Here is a 14,998-nt window from a genome sequence, read left to right as displayed (position 1 = left end):
GTTTGGGATAAAGTGAAGTAGTGGAATTATTTTTCAGACTTGCTTATTACCATTTCGTGTAAACCTGGAAGACTTGTTTTTCTGGGTGGAGAAATGTTTTCTCTGCGTGAAGCTTTCATAATCACAACCAAGCAGGCCTATGAGCCCTGCCATTTAAAGTGGCTCCTCTCTTTTATCTATCCCATGCTGGTGCCCTGGGAATGAGGACACTGAGCCAGCTGCTGAACTTCAACAGGATAACCAGTAAATTCTCTTTGGTGTTCACATTGCCATGATCCCATGCCTATGGAAGCCCAGGACCTGACACGGATGCGCTTTGGATTTCATAATGTGGAGGCATTATTACTTCCTTGTGATCTCAGCTAAATTTTAAGCAGGTAAGCCAAAGGGAAAGAGGCACATGATGAAGTCAGCTATAGAACTAGAATTTAACATGTCTCCCAAGAAATGGAAAACAACAGCTTGAAGCTTTGCCAAAGCCGCATTGGGAGGATTAAACCTATATAGCAGAGAAGAGTCTTACAGTTTCTTAAATGGGAAGAGAAATAAGCTGTTTTTTTTTAAAAAAAATAAAACAAAGCTCATAAAGACAAAGGCAAAGTTGCCTATAGGAATGGAAACTGTTAAACAAGGAAGTGAATTTTTGTGAGAATTCTCTTGAAATTGAAATCAAGAATGGGGTTGGGCAGTGGTGGCATATGTCTTTAATCCCAGCACTCGGGAGGCAGAGGCAGGCGGATCTCTGTGAGTTCGAGGCCAGCCTGGTCTACAAGAGCTAGTTCCAGGACAGGCTCCAAAGCTACAGAGAAACCCTGCTTTGAAAAACAACTAAACAAAAACAACAAAAAGAAAAGATGTATAACTTATCGATAGAGTGGTTAGAAACAGTTATAAGTTCCAACATGTCTCTGATACTTTCTAGTTCTAGCCTTTTTTGTTGTTGCTGTAAAATCATAGTAATCCACAGTGTAACTTTAACAGCTTTTAAGGAACATATTAACCAAATGTCCAAGTTTTGATTTGGCCATAAAATACTAGCAGAGCTAAGGTTTTCTAGGATTAATGAATAACATGCCTTTATTTAGTTTATTTAAAAAAACATGCTAAAAAATCTGTTTACATATCTGTCCTCTCCAGGATTAACTTCATATTGGTTCAGCAGCTTGTTTACTGTTCTCTTCTGTTTCTTCTTCTGCTTTTTTTTTGTCTTCCCTTCTCAGTGCCCAACCCAAGTTCAAAGGCTGATGAGAGAGAAAAACTCATGAAGAGATTTTACTCTAGGGAAAGTTGCTCAGTGGATGGGAGCTTGGTGCACAGGAAAGATGTCACGCTCCTCCTGGCTCCTTCTCAGCCTTGTTGCTGTAACTACTGCTCAGTCTCTCATCGAGGAAGATGCCAAGAAATTTTTAGACAAGTTTAACCAGGAAGCTGAAGACCTGTCTTATCAAAGTGCACTTGCTTCTTGGAATTATAACACCAATATTACTGAGGAGAATGCCCAAAAGATGGTGAGTTTTTGAGACTACCTAAGGGGTATTGATTGTTTATACAAGATTAGAGTTACTGCCTATAAAACTGGAGAGGGAAATCATAGAAGTCTCTGAAGTGTGAGGTTGAATAATTGCCTCTGTAGCTCTGATCCCAGTATTCCAGATGACTAAATTCAATTGACCTTAGAGTTCATCTGGAAAATTATTATGAATGAATTCTCTGCCCAGATTCCAGAGATGGTTCCAGAGACGAGTGGAAATTTTTGAGAAAGTTACCACCACTATTCTCATTTTACTTGCCATGCAGAGTACTCACGGAAATGTTGGAAGTTATTGAGTCAATGACTTTCTTTAGCTTATAATGCCAACAGGACTATTTGAGGATTACAAATGACATAGTAACTGAAAAATGCAAGTGGTGGTTTACTGAAGGCAGTAGCTTAGTAATTAAGGTAACCACGGCTCAGGTGAAACTGGACTTGGGAATTCCTTCTTCCATTGTCACAGAGCGCTGAGGAATTTCCAAAGGTCACAGAAGAAAAGCTATAATTAAACCAGTCCTGAAAAATCTCAGCCTACTCTGGGAAAGCAACATATTTTCCTTGACAAGTACAAGGACTTAGAGTTATTTTTTTCTCACAGATCCCGAAGTGCCTTTTAAGTATATTTAAGCGGTGGAAAATAGAATAACTATTTAAGAAAAGACTTTCGTTTCTCCCCACACACCCCTCCCCAGCAATGCTTTTCTTCAAAACCTCAATTTCGAAGCTTCCCTCTTTCAAATGATCCGGGTGTGGTGTATTTAAATTACTGTCATTCATAGAACAGAGTGAAGCTGGGAACTGCTGACTCCTTTGAAATCTTAAGATTTTTTTTTTTCTATTTTATCAAAGTTCAAGGAAATCAAGGGGATTTTTTCTAATGCTGCCAAATGAGTTGCTTTTATCTGACCTCACACTTTGGTCTTACCCATGTTCTCTCTAGTATAACTGCCTTTCAATTTTTATTTGGTTTTCGTTGGAGGTGATTGAAGTGTACGGTAGATTTTTCTCAGCTGCATGGTTCATGGTGAGACTAACAATCATACTTTGGAGCTAGACTACTGACATCCCAATCCTGGCCTGTGCACTTTTTTAGCTGAGTGAACATAAGTTAGTTAATTAGACAGTCTGGGTCTTAGTAACTTTTTGTGTTAAGATTTCTTTTTATTATTTTAAAATCATGGACATGCGTGCAAGTGCCCCTCGGGGTCAGAGATATTGCATATCCCAGGAGCTGAAGTTAGGCCACCAGGCGTAGATACTGGGAACCGAGCTTGCATCCTCCGCAAGGGATGTACACATTCATAACCACTGAGCTGTCTTTCCCACCTAAGTATTAAGTTATCCACCTGTGAGCAAGTAGATAGTACTCCTGTACGCTTCATCAGGTATACAGAAATGCCTGAAGAATGCTTGATCTTGTGGGCTTAGGAGAAAAGGAAGACACTGTTGTTATTAGTGCAAGAGGGAGTTAGGGGTTTTGAAGAGGAACAGAATAGTTCTTTTGAGGGCCTACATATGCAGAACTCGTATCATAGACTGAGATGTAACAATATTTGCTGAGACCATCTCTGAGATTATTGTGGTGCTGTGGTTTGGCTCAATGGCTCAGTGCAAAAAAAAAAAAGGTGCTATTTTTAATCATGCAAGTTGAGTAGAGCAAAAGTTAGAAATGGAAGAGTATAAAAACATTAGATATTTTAAACTGGAGAACATCGTGTATGCTTTAAAGGAATAAAGCACATTTAAATGAAAGAAAAAGGAAAAGGGCCTCCATGTCCCATGTGCAGGAAGCGGCGAAGAGAGCATCAAAGCACTCAGGTGAAGTGATGTGAGTTTCCCTGCCAAGGGAGGCAACTGTGTGTGTGGGGGGATGATTCATCTTCCTGTTCTCCCTTCATTTTGTGTGTTGAGATTCTCTTAGATGTAGGCAGTGGACAGTTACAGAAGTTCTGAGATGAGGTCGCTGAGATGCACTGTGCTATAGGGACAATACATGCACGTGGAGTGGACTGTGACCATGACACGGTAAGTATGAAGTTGGACCAAACAGCCTGGGTTCAGTTCCTCCTTTGACTTGTAGAGGCTGAAGGTCTAACATGTCTTAGAAAATAGATTGTCCCCTCACATACTATATCCTGATTACAGTTCCCCCCTCCTCCTCTCAGTTCCTCCCCATCTCCCCTACTATCCAGATCCACCCCCTCTCTGTCTCTCAGCAGAAACCAAGCAGGCATCTAAAAGATAGTAATAAAATGAAATCTAATCAGATGGAACAAAAACTAACACAGTGGATTAGGGCAAGACAAACAAACAGAAGGAAAAGAGCCCAAGAAAAGGCCCAAGAAACAGAGATACAGAGACTCCCTTATTTGTACACTCAGGAATCCCACACTCAGGAATCCTACAAAAACACGAAACCGGAAGCTATAAAGTATACACAAAGGACCTATAGGGAGGGAGGGGGAGAGAGAGACAGACACAGAGAATATATATATATATATATATATGTATGTATATATATGTGTGTGTAATAAAATAAAAATAAGATACAATTAAAAAACAAACAAAACAAAAAGGAAAAGCCCTGACCAACCCATGAGACAAGGACTCTCCAAAGATGCCATTGACTTAGTCTCTGTTGGCCACCTACTGCTGGACACACAGTCTACACTTAAGAGTAGTTGATTTCTTCAGTGAGACGCCCCTGAAGAAAATTCTATTTTCATTTGCAAGTGGTTATCAACTGGAGAAAGCTTCTGGGCTAGGGACGGGGGCATCTGTCCGTTTCTCCCTTCAGCTATCTAGGACTCCATCTGGGCAGACTCGCGGAGGCCTTGAGCATGTTGTCCCGGTCTCTCTGAGTTCATAAGTGCATCAAACCCGTCGATTTAGAGGGCCTTGTTTTCCTTGGTGTCCTCCATCCCCTCTGGCTCTTGCACTCTTTCTGCCTCCTCTTGCTCAGGGTTTCCTGAGCCCTGAGGGGAGGGATGTACTGGAGGATTCCCTTTTAGAACTGAGTGTTCCAAGATCTCTCACTCTGTGTGTGCATAACATCTGGCTGTCGGTCTCTGTATTTGTTCCCATTTAGTTAAGTAATTGTGTTAACTTCCTTCAGACCCATTTGACTCAGATGTAAACTGAAGAAAATTATGATCAGAGTATTAAAATATAGTATGCACTATAAGGGAATGCTGGTTTTAAAGAATATGCAGGGTGTGTGTGTTTGTGTGTAATTTGATACTGTACCTGGCATCTGGTTTGACCTTCATCAAGAAGTTTTATTCAGTGGCTTTGCATTTTGAAAAGTCCATTGTGTCTCTGCTATCCCAAGAGTGCAGGTTTTATTAGTTTTTTTGGTGTGTGATATGGAACTATAACCCAGAGCCCTGTGCATGCCAGGTAAGTACCCACGCTGAGCCACATGCTCAGCTCAGGTGGTTGCAAATGAAGATCGCTCTGGAAAGGTCAGATTTGAAGGAAGCGAGCTTCTCCCATTTCCGAGGCTTTTCTGAGATTCACAGAACAGCTGCTGGGAAGTAGGCTTCTGGGAAAAAGCCATCATGTTCCTTCCTTTGCCTGCTTCTTGGCCTTGTCAGTGGAGAATTCAGGGTCAAGAATTAAGAAATATCAACCTTTGTCTGTGTATTTTCACAGCAAGCCTTTCGTGGGCAAAGGGGAGAATGTGTTCCCATAAATTTGCATACTGCAGACTTTCCTGTTTTTCGATCTACACTTGTTCTTAGATGTGCACTGACTCACAGAGTTAGACACTGAGTTTGCTTTAATGAGACTATCTGATGATCTAGTTTATCTTGGGGGGGGGTGGGGATGGGTAATGGAAAATGAACTTCTTGGACAGAGAAAATAAATAGTTCTGAAATTCCCAGAGTTTAACATTCACTTAGCAGGAACTGACTCTTAATAGAAAGTCAGTAAAATACTTGAGATTAGCACCGATATCTTTAAGGCTGCTAGGTTCTTCTGATCTTAGTAGTGTGATGCATTTATTGCTTCAGGGAGGCCTTGCAAATTGTGAAAAAAAAATTCCCATAAAATAAATATTTATGAAATGCCCATATAAGGGTTTTAGAAGATCATTAACACAAAAGCAAGTATTTGATAAGAATAATCCTTACTCTAACAAAAATATTTGACACCAAAAGTTGTCATATATTATGGAATTTCATGAATTGGAACTGGTCTAGAAAATCCAAGTTGTGTGTGAGCAGGCTGCTACAGGAAGCTGATGAACCAGAAGAAATAGTTCTGGTCAGCAAAGGACCTAGAAGTCATTTTGTTTGGATTGTCTCCTGAAGACATTAACTGAATACATTTCCATGACTATAACGATTAGTGTTGTTCAGACGGTTCTGAAAGTAAAAGAGAGAACATTTCTCAAGCCTTTAAAAATGTAATGCTGGTATTCAAATGTAAAGAAAAAAAGGAAGAAAGAAAGGAAGGAGGGAAGGAAGGAAGGAAAAAAGGAAGAAAGGGATCTTTGCCCCGTTCCAAGAATAGTCAGAATGAGATAAGAAAGAGGTCAGAGAGGGCTGGGAGCTGTAGAAAACCTCACTAAAGGAAACGTGGGACCTGGAACAGCAAAGGACAGAGTGTTGACAATTGTGTTGACCCAATCTTTTTCTACCTGAAAAGCAATTCAGCTGAAAGCACAACCGAGATAAATTCAGAGTAAACAGAGGGACGCACACCTTACACCACAGGTGGTGAAGCTGATAAGACCTGTAAAACTTTAATCTAAAAAATGTGAGACGTGGAAAACTCTAGCTCGGCTTTCAGCGCATTTAGACGAATGCGTAGGTTGCAGCTCCACCTTGGGTGTAGGAAGTACGGTCAATTGCATTGATGGACTCAGACCTTCATCCTTTCCCATAATAATGTCTAAGGTCAGGTCAGTTTGTAGTGCCATCCACTGCAGGCTCTGTGAGTGTGTCCATCATTTGCTTGTGTTAAGCAGGGCTGACGACAGCAGTGACTTGATGGACTTGAACAATTGGGGCTTGTCCTTCACACCTTTGGCTTTGCCAAGAGAACCTGTTTAGGCTGGCCAACTATTAAGTAGTTGCCCAAGCAGAAGCCAACTTCCAGAGTTGCATGCAAATTCAGCCAAGATCAGCAGAGGTGTCTGCCAACTCTGAGTTATTTTAGGCATATAAACTATAAACACTTACGCTATTGAGGCTTTTTGGTTGTTTCTTAGATAGAATTATTATTGCGACAAGTAATTGATACAGAACAGGAAAGTAGACTGTGTGACATTTGTGTGTTCACGTCCTATCATGGTGACATTACTGAGGACCACTTGCCTGATTTTCCTATTGTCTCCTGAGGTGACTTTCAGGAGTCAGGATTTTGGGGTTGCCGGTCTACAGATCTGGCACAGTATGGTGTTACTTAGATAATGCTGCGAGAGATGCCTGGAATAAAAGAAGGTGTAAACTTTATCCATATGATGCCCTCAATGATGCCTACATGGAGTGAGGTAGGAATCAGAAAGCAGGGATAAGAAATAAACTTTGCTCAACGCAGACTTCCTACTTTTCACTGCCACTGTGGTGCATGTGACTAACTCCATCAGTAACCTGGTCTTTTTATGGAATTTTTAAGATTATGTCATTTCTGGCCAAGAAATAAAAGCACTTGGATAAAAACGGGTAAGGAAATCATATATTATTCTAGCAGAAGTCATGGGTGAATAACCAATCCGGGTCTGTAAGTATCTTAGTTAGGGTCTCTCTTGCTGTGATAAAACACTGACCAAAAGCAATTTGGGAAGCAAAAGGATTTAATTCGTCATACTTGTCCAGAGACCAGTCCATCACCGAGAAAAATCAGGGCAGAGGAACTCAGGGTAGGAACCCGGAGGCAAGAACCCGAAACAGAAGCCATGGAAGAATTCTGCTTACTGACTTGCTCCTGGTGACTTGTTAAGTTTGTCTCTTAGATACCCCAGGACCACCTACCCAGGGATGGGAAGGCACCACCCACATTGAACTGGGCCCTTCTACATCAATCATTAATCCAGAAAATGTTCCACAGACTTGCCTATAGGCCAGTCTAATGGAGGCATTTACTCAGTTGAGGTTCCTTCTTCCTAAACGACCCTAGCATCTATCAAGTTAATAATAATAATAAAAAACCTACCCAGGATGATAATTAATTGCCATAGCATGACACACATATTTTAGATATATTCAGGTCACTATCACTCAACATATCTAGCTGAAAATTCCATCACTGGACAACTGGAAATGCTTCCCAGGAAAGATGATTGATGTCTGTTTGCATCCGTGCCTCTGCACTAATAGGTCAGAAGTTAAGAGAAAAAAGCTTTTGTTTGGAAATCAAAAGAGGTTTGCAGGTGGTTTCCAGCCCCATGGTTTGATTTTTGAAATAAGATTCTTTGTAAATCTTCCTCTAGGGCACAGGAGTGAGTATGAGTGTGTGTGTGTGTGTGTGTGTGTGTGTGTGTGTGTGCATGTGTATGTGTGTTGCCAGAGGTTAGCCACAGGTGTTGTTCCCCAGGGTCTACCCACCTTATTTTTGAGACAGGGTCTTTTTGTTGATGTATTTGTTTGTTTGTTTGAGACAGGGTTTCTCTGTGTAGCGCTGGCTGTTCCAGAACCCACTCTATATATCAGGCTAACTTCGAACTCACAGAGCTATGCCTGCCTCTGCCTCCTGAGTGCACCATTCGATTAGACATTCGATTAGACAGCCCCAGGGTCTTCCTGGTTCTGTCTCCCCTGTGCTGCAATTACAGGGGAGTGCCACCATTTTACGTGGGTTCTGGAGATTAAATCAGGGCCTGCTGTTCACATGGCAGGCACTTTGATTTCTCAGTCATCTCCTCAGCTCCTCAAATTCCTCTTTATTAGTTAATTCAACTCAATCCCGACCTTCCTACACACAAAGACATCATATTTTAGGGAGAAATTGGGGCCTCTTAACAATAATTTTAAAACAAGCATACTTGGTTTTTAATAACAAGGCCAGTATCTCCAAAGCAGCATAGAATGTCTCTGGGTCATTTTAATCCTAGAGAGAGCAAGAGGATTCCAGCATGTCGCAGTAACTGCAGCAAGTGCCCACTTACTCCGATCCACAGCCCTGAAAAGAGCTTTGAAGATTGCCTGGCAACTGTTTCTTTTTTTCCCCTAATGTTGCTGTTTATTCAGAAGTTGCTTAGAGAGTGGAAGGCCACTGCTTTCCTGCTGGGTCTTATAGAGTCTCTGGGCATACCCATTTCTCTTTCCTGTTCTTGCCTTCAGGGATACTCAGCCTGATAGTGCTAAATTAACTGGTAGCCTTTAGCCAAGGAAAGAATGTTAATTTAGCTTAATCCCTGTCTCTAATGGCTCCACGCCACGCTTCATGAAGCATACTATACCCCCATATGAGGACAAGAGTGGGGGGCATCACCGTGAGACAAGCAAGCTGGAGTTCAGGACCGAGTCTGTTTTCCCCAGAAGAGAAAAGTCAAAAAACTAAGCCAGGTGGTGGTGGTAGCGCATACCTTTAATCCCAGCACTTGGGAGGCAGAGGCAGGTGGATCTCTGAGTTCCAGCTAGCCTGGCCTACAAAACAAGTTCCAGAACTGTTAGGGTTGTTACACAGAGAATCGTTGTCTCAAAACACAAAACGAAGCAAAACAACAACAAAATAACCAAAAATAAACAAAAAGTAAAAAAAAATAGTTTCCAAATGTTTGAAAACTTAAAATGTCAACCGTCTCATACAAAATATAGAAAGGCTTTGGAGTTCCAGAATGCAGTGACAGGATTTATATAGCTTGTGTTGTCTACTCCATTGAATAGGATGCATTTTTTTTCCATTTTGCAAGTCTCTGGGTATGTTTAAAAATTGATCAAGGCAGTTTTGTTCTCTGAGCTTGGTGTGACTTTGAGGGCCATATCTGGAAACCAGACCAGCATATAGGGAGGGCTTTAGGAGAGACCATTTCCTTGGAGGTGTGTTGGACTGTAAGGCCCCAGATGGCTAAGGTTCTCTCCAACTTTTAATTTTTTTGTCTTCAGAAAGCCTCCATAAGTCTGGGACTGGGAGATGGCTGATGGTCTAGCTTCATTGTTGCGCTGCAGAGAAAGGGAAAATGAGACAGAATACTTTATATCTCAAGCAATTTCTCAGGAGAAGAAACTGCTCTCATCTGTGCATCACGGTTTCTCAGTGAGATAACTGCCTATTTGAGCATATAAATATTTCACAGGCCTTAAAAGTTACTCTAGTTCTTCACTGAAAGCAGGGATCAACCATAGATTTAGGGAAGATTTGAGCGGTATACCTTCTTACCGTCTCTTCAGAGGCACACAGCCCCACAGTGGGTTGTTCATTCTTATTTAGTACTGTCTCATCTGTAGACGTAAACAGGCACTTATTTTCTCGCAACTGTGTTTATCAGAATCCTTAGATGAGATAGAAGGTACTTTTATAATTGTGATAGAGAAATGGAACATGAACTGGATTTTTTTTTGGAACCCATTCCCTATGGTGGGAGGCCTTGTTCAGCCTTGATGCAGGGAGAAGGGGTTTGGTCCTGCCTCAGCTTGATGTGTCAGCCTTTGTTGACTCTCCATGGCAGGCCTTACCCCTTCTGAGGCGTGGATAGGGAGCGGGAGGAGGAGAGGGAGGGGGAACCGTGGTTGATATGTGTGACTTACCAATAAAAGTTTATTGAAGAAAAACAGGGGATATCTGAGCTTGGCCCAAGGGCTATAATTTATCAGCCTTGATTAAAGGATGAAGCCATGATTTATTATTTTGAAAATAAATAAATATAGGTCATAAAGACTTGCCTAGGAAATAAGAAGTTTATATAGTACTAATTCTATATAATTATATTAATAACACGGATAGCTAGATTTTTTCTTCATTCCAGAGTATTGTGGGTTTTTTAAAATTTTCTATCTTTTAAGTTAATTTTTTAAATGGTAACATATGAAGTAAGGGGATTGAGTGTAGCATTTTCAGGCACACTGTGGTCATGTTTGGTCTCCAGTCTCCTATCCTCCTGCTCCTCTCCGTCTTCCCCGCAGAGGGCCTTCCTCTTTTTCTTTCCTCTTTCCTTCCTATCTCCCTTAACAAAGATTTCCCCACCCCCACCATGGTCTCATTTTAGTTTTCACACACACACACACACACACACACACAGAGAGAGAGAGAGAGAGAGAGAGAGAGAGAGAGAGAGAGAGATCGAGATCTAGGTTCACAGAAAAGAAAATATGTTATATGACAAAATTATTGCTTGAATAAAAGTGACACAATTTGGGTAGGGCCACTAGATCTATGTCCTAAGACAAAAGCTCACACGCAGACATTTAAAACCGTAATGAAAGTATCCGATTTAATTTATGCAGATGGTTCAAATACGTTGTTAAACATTTAAAAGTAGAATTTAGTAGTTTATACTTGCAGCCCTTGGAATTGTGAGGGAGTTTCTCGGGCTAGCAATACGCACTCCCTACCTCACTACAGTTCTAGATGGAAGTCAAGAGTGAAAGTCCCCTGGTTGTTCCAAACACGTGTGCTTTGTTCCCGAAGCCCCTATGGGTGTCTGTAGAAAACTTGGCTGCTTTACTTGTTTTTTGTCTGCTTTTGCACAGAGGGAGTGTGGAAGGCTGTTTGTTTCATCCTGGCTTGCTCCTTGAAGATGAGGAGCTATATAAGTTGTCTAAGCTTTGCTTCATATGCAAGTCAGGTCTATAATTTATATGCAGCCAGCAGCCACTGTTTAAGCAGTTGAATAGGTGTATATGAACTGGGTTTGTGTCTCTGCATAACAACTAGGCTGTCTATTTTCCTTAGGCTCAGGAGCCTTAGAGGAGGCTATGGAATAAACAGCCAAATAAAATGTAAAAGGGTAGCTTGGGAAAGAGCATTATTCAGGAGCATTATTATTAATTTAAATTATGCAAATATGAATTAACTTGAAAATGCAAGTCAAGATAAAGTAACTTTTAATTTTCATAATGTATGACACACACACACACACACACACACACACACACACACACACATGGTCTACATACATTTGTTCTACAGGTTTTGTATGCCAGGAGTCCAAGCAGGCTTCTTCGATTTCTAGGTCTCATCAGCATGCATTAAAGGTACTATCTAGGGCGGTGTGGATCCAATCTCACTGCCAAGCTAAGTGCGGCTAGGGTTAACGTTGAGATCTTTGCATGCTGCTGAACTGAGGCTCTTGGTTTATTACAGGATGTCAGACAGTGGTCAGCCTCGGTTTCTTGCCATGAAGCCCTTTTCATGGAACAGTTCATAACATGGTATCTTGCTGCAATTATAGTCCACAAGGCAAAGGGTCTGCTAATAAGATAAAAATGATAATCTTACATAATGTAAATACGCACATCTTACTACTTTTGCTCCATGTGATGGTTTATAAGTCTGCTCTCATTGAAGAGGATATCACACAGTGGTGTGACCCATCCTGGAAGCCGTCACAGAGTCTGTCTGCCGTAGATTCTAGGTCAGAATGCTGGGTTGACTGTCAGCTCCACCACCTTGCTTAGTCCCTTGGCTAATCGATAAAAACAGCGACACAATGATTTTCCATCACATGGTTTTGTTTTTTAAAGCGCAAAAGGAAGCAAATTGTTTTTCAAAACACCCTACAGCCACCCGACTCCTACCTACTTCACGGTTACTTAAGTCTCCTCTCCTCTATGAACACTTGAAAAAAATTGGATTCCTGTTATGATTTTTACCTTCTCATTACAGAAACCAATGGATTCATTTGCGGGTCATATGGTATTTACATACTTGTGTTTCATTGAGAAGGCATTCTTAATGCATATCTCACTCATCTGATACAATTTTAAGCAACTTAGGAACAGGGATTTTCCCTCTATATACAGTAAAATAGCATTTATTAAAGGCTTCAGATGCGTCAGGCACTGTGGCGAGCACTTCACCGTGTGTTAATTGCTATAATACTTACAAGAAGCCTAAGTCACAGTCACCCTTCCAGAAATGTTTGATCACGTGAGAGAACTTATTTGTCCAAATTTACACAGCTAGCCAGAAGCGTCTGGCTCCAGGTGGCCCACATGCCACCTCTTTTGTGTGGCCCCAAGCAACACCGTGTAGAAAGCAGTTGTTCCGTTTATCCTTTGCCAAATGGAAGTGAAGGTGTGCATGGAGAGAAGACTGTGCTAGAGAAGTCGGGAGAAGTCCATTCTGCCTATTGTCAAGATGGGGCTGCGGGGAGGCAGGTGGATCCCAGAATCACTACCAGCTTGGTGACTTCTGTGGCTGTCTGTTGGGAAGTCGCCACCCTACCAAACGGCCCTGCTCCGGGAAGCCTTCCTTTGAGATCACACTATAAGGCCCAAATTCCTGCACGAAACCATGGCACCCAGGAGCTCTCTTTGATCTGGTTCTCATTTCTCATGGCTCCGGTGGTCACAAGGGACTGTATTCCCATTGTGTCTGTCTACTTTGAGATCTGCAAGGTTCCCCTTTTAGACCATTCATCCCTGAATCTTTAGCCAACTCACCCACGTCACAGCACCAAGGCCATAAGTTCCAGGGCCTCACAGTGTGAATTATCTGTGAGAATTTACTTCCAGTCCTTAGGACAGGACCCTTGGGAAAACTAGGCACTGGGCCAGAAAGAACGTGGCCCAAGAGGGGCCTGATTACTTTTAACCTAAACCTTGACCCCCAGCAAAGTAACGGACTAAGCCATGCAGGAAGTAGTGGCCATTCCACCAGATGTTCTTTGGACTGTATCTTCGGTCCAACTTTATTTTATTTATTTTTCAGAACGAGGCTGCTGCCAAATGGTCTGCCTTTTATGAAGAACAGTCTAAAATTGCCAAAAGTTACTCACTACAAGAAATTCAGGATCTCATCGTCAAGCGTCAACTGCAGGTGCTTCAGCAGAGCGGGTCGTCGGCGCTCTCCGCAGACAAGAACAAACAGGTGTGTCTGTGGGCAGTTTAGTCCTGGGCTCAAGAGTTGAAACGGGCGTGCAGTAGCATACATCCCCAGCCCACATGCAGGAGTTCTTTGTCTGCAAAGACTGTAACGGCAGCTCTGTGCCTAGGTAGGGTGACTATAACATTTCTGATCCAAATTCAAATCTTTTTGAGGGTGAAAGAAGACACTTGGGCTCTGATCTGCACAGAGGCGAACAGGAAGATGACATTTTGCACACTGTGGTCTGCCTTGACTGAGGCCGTCTATGAGTCTACCAGAGCAACTTTCCTTTTTTGTTCTTGTTTGTTCTTATTGCTAAATGCCTTGCTTGGTTCATATCAACCTCATTCTTGATAAATCACCCAAATGCTTTTTGTTAAAAGAGCAGTAAAATGGTACATTAAATACCATCCTATGCTGAGATGATTTCAAAAATTCCTGTGTTTACCCTGTTAAAATACCATCTCTCATCCCATGCCCCAGTCAGGGGCCAGCAAACTTGAAAGCAAGCTGTAAAGAGACACAAAATAAATATCTTGGGTTTTGCAGGCCATATTTTCTATGTCACAACAAGTCAGCTCTGCCACCAGGGCAGGAAGTCAGCCATAGATAATACATAGATGAATGGATTTGGCTGTCTTCCAACGAGGCTTTATGAAAACACACAGCAGACCCCTGATATAGCCTATTGAAATATTTTTATCTAAAACATTCAGCTCTTTCACATCAAAGTTCCCTCTCTCAGTGGCTTGTTCTCTGAAACTATGTATGTCTTCATCTGCATTTATAAAAATAAAAGTGCATGATAAGAACAGAGATAAAGCCATATGGTATTTGTTTCTACAAGTTGATATTTATTATTCTGCATTCCTTGGTTTTAACTATCCCACTAAGTTATTAATCTACCTTATCTTGTCTTGCTCTTGTTCCTCCATCTATTTTTTTTAAAAACAAGAACTCCATGTGAAATCTTGCCCATTTGCATGTAGACAGCCTACTGCAGTCTATGTGGCTCCTAGACATTTGTGTTTTTTAAAAGCCCCAAATAATTACAGTGTAATTACAAATAATTACAAAAAGCCAGGATTGAGAACAGAGGCGAGTTCAGGATGCATGGAGAGGCAGGAGGGGAGACTGAAACAGCAAGCAGAGAAAGAGACCACAGTGGTTTTGTGCTAAGGTAGATGCATTGCCTTAGATTTATGGGATCTTGTGGAGATTTAGAGCATGGGATTTATCTCATGTTCTCCGGACAGTGAGTCCGTAGCAGAGTAAAATAATAAATGCATGAGGGCGTTAGGAGAAATCCAGCATTTTAATGATTTGTGTGAAGAATTCAGTCCTCTGTTCTTTTCTCTCTCCTTGCTTCCTTCCTTCTCTTTCATTTCTGTCTCCTTTCTTCCTGTGTTCCCAACTCCCCATGGATCACCATGTGCATAAGTTCAATTGGTCTCATGCTTAGATATGACGGCTCTATTGATTTTTACA

At 41.6% G+C, this 14,998-nt stretch overlaps 1 protein-coding gene across 2 annotated transcripts in view; it reads left to right on the top strand.

Moving 5' to 3' along the window:
• Positions 1–223: 223 nt before the first annotated feature.
• Positions 224–14,998, top strand: part of Ace2 (angiotensin converting enzyme 2) — a 57,864-nt gene continuing 43,089 nt past the window's right edge. Inside the window, exons 1-3 of one of the 2 annotated variants that reach the window (XM_087903164.1) lie at positions 224–377; positions 1,221–1,508; positions 13,355–13,513. In XM_087903164.1, the coding sequence (XP_087759290.1) occupies positions 1,299–1,508; positions 13,355–13,513 (369 nt within the window). In that variant the 5' untranslated portion in view covers positions 224–377; positions 1,221–1,298. Of the gene's footprint in view, positions 378–1,214; positions 1,509–13,354; positions 13,514–14,998 lie in introns of those variants that run through there. The other variant, XM_087903165.1, reaches the window with a different exon arrangement.

This window comes from Myodes glareolus, chromosome X, assembly GCF_982192425.1.
Source record: "Myodes glareolus chromosome X, mMyoGla1.1, whole genome shotgun sequence".
In the NCBI taxonomy this organism is placed as follows: Eukaryota; Metazoa; Chordata; class Mammalia; order Rodentia; family Cricetidae; genus Myodes; species Myodes glareolus.
Note: the sequence above shows the minus strand (reverse complement) of the source record. Positions and strands in the feature narration are given on the sequence as shown.